The sequence below is a fragment of the Eulemur rufifrons genome, chromosome 30, assembly GCF_041146395.1.
Source record: "Eulemur rufifrons isolate Redbay chromosome 30, OSU_ERuf_1, whole genome shotgun sequence".
Lineage (NCBI taxonomy): Eukaryota > Metazoa > Chordata > Mammalia > Primates > Lemuridae > Eulemur > Eulemur rufifrons.
In genome coordinates, this window is record NC_091012.1 from 86,138,522 (window position 1) to 86,145,053 (window position 6,532).

Below are 6,532 nucleotides of genomic sequence, written 5' to 3' on the forward strand. Positions count from 1 at the left end.
CATATGTACTAGGCCCTGTGTGGGATGCTTTCTTATATATCAACCAGATAGTCTCGAAAGGAAGATAACATATTTATACAAATCACAGATTTGCAGGATAGATTTAAAGTTCTATAGCAGTTCATTAAAGATACAAATTACTTTGGACAGAGGCTAAGGGAAAGCTTAGTCAAGAAGCTTTATATAGTATAATATAAGGTATTATAATATAATATAATATAATATATATAAATATATTATATATAAATATATATAAATATAATATAATATAAGTAAATATAAGGTATAATTTGAGTTGGGATGATGAGCAATTTTTGCATATGCATAGATGGAGAAGGGGCATTTCAGAAAAGAGGAAATAGAAATTCAAGAAGAAATACTATGAAAAAAGACAAACAGGTGGGAAAGCTTGTGGCACATATCCCTGGTATACTAAAATAGTTGTTTTCTTGACCTATATTAGTGTGCAAAAGGGGAGAAGTGAGAGAGAATCTGGGAAAGGTAAATTGCAGCCAGACTGTAAGGAGCCTTAAATATAATGCCAAGAAATCTGAATTTTATTCTGAAGGCACTCGGGGATCATTGAAGGTTTTTAAAGCACAGACATGTCATAATTGGAAGCTACAGTGTGTCGAAAGTTATTCTGGAAAGGGTTTGTAGCAAGATAGATTGAGGATTGATGGTGGTAGGAAGGGATACTGATAATTATCTCCAATACCTTTCAAGTGTGGTTTTCTCAAAGGTTCTGTCAGCAGAGGGTAGAATTATGGTTTCCAAAGGCTGGGGACATGTTGGTAAAAGGGTAAAAAGTTTCAGTTAAAGATGAATAAGTTCTTGGGAGCTAATGTACAGCATGGTGACTATAGTTAATAACACTGTATTGTATACTTGAAATTTGCTAAGAAAGTAGATCTTAAGCATTCTCACCACACACACAAAAATATGTGAGGTGATAGACGTATTAATTAACTTGATTTAGGTAATCATTTCACAATGTGTGTGTGTATATATAAACAAATCATCACAGTGTATACATTTAGTATATGCAATTTTTGTCAATCATACCTCCATAAAGCTGCGGCGGGATGGGGGCGTGGCGTGGGGGAAGGCTGTATCAAAAATCTCAACAGCACCATCTAGTGCCTTACAGCATAATACCACCCAGTTTGGGGAAAGCGCCTAATAAAAGCCTAATGAAAAAGACTGGATTAACTTGAGGCAATTTCTCTTTATTCCACAACTGTACCTGAGTTCAAAGAACCCATGGTGAAAGAGGTAGATAACTGGAAAGTAAACTGAGAAATAATGCAGAGGTTGAATATAGTGGTCTCATTTTTCTCTATGGTCTCAGAGAGATTCCTATTCAATTTTTTATCATATATCAACAATTCTTGGTGGAAAAAAATAATGACTTTTTTAATAAAAGAAAAAAAATGGAACAACTAGCTGGGATGGCTCGATGGATGGATGGCACATTCCCAACAGCAAATATAATTGTTATCAGTAGTAAACCTGGGAAGTTATAACCCACCTGTAACCACTACCATAGCTATCTGGTTTTATATCCCTGGTACAGATCAGTCCCCTCTATGGCTGGCAGTTCTTGCATGCTTAAATAGCCTTCTCACCTTAAAAACCCCAGCCCCTCTCTTACCAGGGAGCAGGAGTTGTGTAAAAGGCCAATAAATCAGACTTCAATCAATTATCTGCTATATTATTAATATATATTGAAGAGTTGCTTCCACCTTTGTAAAGAATATAAGAGGAAAATCTGGAGGAACACTAAAGAAATCACTACTTCCACACTACAGTGTCTCATCGCAAGCTCTCTGAGAAGAACTCTGATTGACTGCTCTGATTGATAGCGCTGAACTAGGCTAGACCAAGCTCCAACCTCTTGCTATAAGAGAAATGACTGTAAATTGCTAAACAGTAAAGCTTTGAGTAAAAGTCTAGGAAGAAAATGAGGATGAACAAGTACAATTTCCTCACCCAACAGGTATATTCCACCTAGTTATACCACATCTTTCCTCAGAGCCTTAAATTATGGTACAGACTTTAGAAACGTATTTCACATCTCTGGAACATTTTTGTCATCATTAATATAAGTAAATGGCTTCTAAGATTTCTCCAGCCGTGGGGTTCCTGTGGTTCTAAATAGAATCAACCATGTACTATATTAACAATCTCCCCCAGGGGAGTGAGTTTCATTAATAACAAATTAGATTATTTTCCCTAGGTATGAGTAGCACTCAGCAGATGTTACCTAGGAAGACTTCTTCTTGAGGAAACCAAGCATTTTCATCCAGATTTTACTTTCTAAGAGAATTCAAAGCTCTTCCAATAGATTACATAGATAGATATTCATATATATCAAACTGCTATCTTTAAAGCTTTTCTCTAATAGAAAAACTCATTTAAAAGGAAAATATACGTAATAGTACTAGAGTAATATGACTTAAAATATAGGAGAGCTGTTTTATCTAGGTCTTAAAGATTAAAAGGAAGTCCATCAGAAAAGCATAGGTGGGAAAGGAGAAAAGAATAGTTTTCTGGGTGCCTGTAAGACCTAAGCCTTCTCCTAAGGGCAGGGTATGGCTGAATCCCTCTCATTGTCTCATCACCCTTGCTTCATGCTATGGTCAAAAAATATATATAGTGACACTGTGAAATGAAACATTAGTACTTTCTGTAATTTATGGTCTGGCAAAAATTAATGATTTTTTAATATATTTTAGGCACCAAGCAGATCTTCCTAGAGAAACATGGATGGAGCCGGAAATCTAACAGTATCTTCTGCCAGTAATAACACATGCCATGACACTATCGATGACTTCCGCAATCAAGTGTATTCTACTTTGTACTCTATGATCTCTGTTGTAGGATTCTTTGGCAATGGTTTTGTGCTCTATGTCCTCATAAAAACGTATCATGAGAAATCAGCCTTCCAAGTATACATGATTAATTTAGCAGTAGCAGATCTACTGTGTGTGTGCACACTGCCTCTCCGCGTGGTCTATTATGTTCACAAAGGCATTTGGCTCTTTGGTGATTTTTTGTGCCGCCTCAGCACCTATGCCTTGTATGTCAACCTCTATTGTAGCATCTTTTTTATGACAGCCATGAGCTTTTTCCGGTGTGTTGCAATAGTTTTCCCAGTCCAGAACATTAATTTGGTTACACAGAAAAAAGCCCGGTTTGTGTGTGTTGGCATCTGGATTTTTGTAAGTTTGACCAGTTCTCCATTTTTAATGGCCAAACCTTACAAAGATGAGAAAAATAATACCAAGTGCTTTGAGCCTCCACAGGACAATCAAGCTAAAAATCATGTTTTGGTCTTGCATTATGTGTCATTATTTGTTGGCTTCATCATCCCTTTTGTTATCATAATTGTCTGTTACACAATGATCATTCTTACCTTACTAAAAAATTCAATGAAGAAAAATCTGTCAAGTCGTAAAAAGGCTATAGGAATGATCATAGTTGTGACAGCTGCCTTTTTAATCAGCTTCATGCCATATCATATTCAACGAACCATCCACCTTCATTTTTTACACAATGAAACTAAACCCTGTGATTCTGTCCTTAGAATGCAGAAGTCAGTAGTCATAACCTTGTCTCTGGCTGCATCAAATTGTTGCTTTGACCCTCTCCTATATTTCTTTTCAGGGGGGAACTTTAGGAGAAGGCTATCTACATTTAGAAAGCATTCTTTGTCCAGCATGACTTATGTACCCAAGAAGAAGGCCTCCTTGCCAGAAAAAGGAGAAGAAACATGCAAAGAATAGTTTAAGACCATCTCCAGTGCAAACCAATTAAAATAGTTTCCCAAGCAAGTATTTTCTCAAATCATTTACGATAAAAATAAAATTTTCCATTAATAATTTACACTTAACTATGTGTACCTATAAATCTATCTCATTTATGTATTCACATTATTAGATATTTAAGATATTTTAAGTGCTAAAATTCCTCAACTATGAACTAAATTATAAATAATTTTTGATCATTTATGGGAAGGTACATAATATTTGTGTCTTTGCACTGTAAAACATCAGTCTGAGGTCAAGATTTTTCCTCCTCAATTAAAATCTTTACAAAGCATAAGAACTATACTTTTAAGATATAAAATTAGCAAATAGTTCTCAATCATCCTAACATATTCCTTTGCATATATGCCATTAGATGAGAACTGGAGATGACCCAGGAGCTACATAAAATATACTGTCAGCCTCCTTTGTAGTACTGACTGGCTAGACAAGGTGGGGGCCATTTCTTCCAGCAGAGAATGTACAAGTGCTGGGACAAACTAGTATTCAGCCAAATGGCCCTAAAGGCTCTATGCAATGTATAACCTAGAAACTAATGAAAATAAACCTAGTCAAAAGCCAGTTTGTCTCCAATATTTTCTGCCCCTGCTCTAGGCCCCCAAAAGAGAATAGTGAAGTTTTTGTTGCTCATTGAGGTTCCTATACGGAGTTCTCTTCCTCCACAATATATAATGCTTCCTTAAGAAGCATGACAACTGGTACTACCATATAAAAACAGAAATAATAAAAAATTTATCTAAAGAAGAAGAAAAGGGGTCTACTTTACTTTTCTACATTTTTATTATTGGGATCAAAATTAACTATAATGGATTTCTAAAGAAAATTTTGAATGTCCATGTTACAATTCTTTTAGGAAGTGCATATATTTACGTATATGTGTATAACTACATGTAAGAGATTTTGCTCCATGATATGTATTATGGGTAAAAGTTAATTATAAGCTTTATTATTGTTTCATCACTTTTTATTGGTATGTTGACAGGAATATCAAGGATATGTTTACAGTGGTTTTTATATTACAGTGGAAGCTTTGTTCTTAAAACAGCAACAACTTGCCTGTAACTGAAATATAATATTCATGGGCAAGCATTTGCTGAAGTGTGGTTTGTTCCTTAACTTTGTGTTTCAAAAGGTGTACTACTTCAGAGGAAATAAATGATAATAGTGAAGAAAAAGGAAAACTATGAAAAAGGAAAAGTTCTATCTGAATCTGTCATGTGTACATTATTTCTATTCTACTTCTGGTGTTTCAGTCCCTTGGAAAAAATTACAAAACATAAAGAGAAAATACTTCAAAGGTATAGTAATAACTAGTATCTATTTATTTTTGTTTAACATACCTGTGACTTGAAAGTACCTATACTTTTACCTTATACAATTTTCCCTTGTTTATGACAAAGACCAAACATAATATTTATCATAAAAGTCAGTCCTCATTTCTCATTTACTAAGCCTTCTGCTATTTAGCAAGCAGCATAGCATAGTAGACGAGCACTATGTTGGAAGCCAGAGACCTGGACGCTAACCTGGACTCTATTACTTACTAGTTATGTAACTTTAAGCAAGTGACATAAACTCTGATCCTCAACTTCCTAATCTGTAAGATGAGAATAATAATATTTGTCCTGGCTTTCTTATAGGGCATTTGTGAAACTCAAGTGAGATCAGGTGTGTTAAAGTATTAACTTAAAAACATATAGTATCTCTAAGTATTTAGAGATGGTTTTGTTCCTTAAATGTATTGATTCATATTTACTACATAGATTCTCAATTTTGAAAAAATTAGAACAAAATATGGCCATAGTTAAATTCTATTGCACATAAAAGAATCTGGTGGCTCATTTATTCCTACTTCCAGGCTTTTGCCTATGTTCTCATTTCCACTCAAAGTCTCACTTCCTCCCATGCAGAAACATACCATAAAACTTTCAATCACCTGTAAGCCCACCAGGAATTTGTTCTTCTCTCATATCTTATGTATTTATAGCCTATACCACACTTCTTAGTACTTAATTTTTCCCCAATTTCTCCATATATGTTAGTATTATCTCTCAAAATGGAGTTATCACTTTGTGGGATTATCAATTCCTTGAGGTTGGAAATTATGTCTTTAAATGGCATTATATAACATTTAATGAGGTCTAACTACATACTATACTCTCTGCTTTAAGTGCTTTACCCATATCAACACATTTAATGTTTACAAAAGCCCTGCAAGATAGATACCGTTACTATCCCTGTTTTCCTGGATTAAATACTGAGGTTTAAAAAAAGAGGTTTGTAATCCTAGCACTCTGGGAGGCCGAGGCGGGTGGATCGCTCAAGGTCAGGAGTTCGAGACCAGCCTGAGCAAGAGTGAGACCCCGTCTCTACTAAAAATAGAAAGAAATTATATGGACAGCTAAAATATATATATATATACAAAAAAAAAAATTAGCCGGGCATGGTGGCGCATGCCTGTAGTCCCAGCTACTCGGGAGGCTGAGGCAGGAGGATCGCTTAAGCCCAGGAGTTTGAGGTTGCTGTGAGCTAGGCTGACGCCACGGCACTCACTCTAGCCTGGGCAACAAAGTGAGACTCTGTCTCAAAAAAAAAAAAAAAAAAAAAAAAAAAAGAGGTTAAGTAACTCTTTAAGAATTTAAAAAAAAAATACTGAGGTTTAAATAAAGAGGTTAAGTAACTTGTCCAATGTCAAACCACTA

At 35.1% G+C, this 6,532-nt stretch overlaps 1 protein-coding gene across 1 annotated transcript; it reads left to right on the top strand.

The window, feature by feature from the left end:
- Window positions 1-2,734: 2,734 nt before the first annotated feature.
- CYSLTR1 (cysteinyl leukotriene receptor 1) lies at window positions 2,735-3,788 on the top strand. Its single transcript, XM_069463983.1, has one exon. The coding sequence runs from the start codon at window positions 2,766-2,768 to the stop codon at window positions 3,786-3,788; it is 1,023 nt and encodes a 340-aa protein (XP_069320084.1). The 5' UTR covers window positions 2,735-2,765.
- The last annotated feature ends 2,744 nt before the right edge of the window (window positions 3,789-6,532 follow it).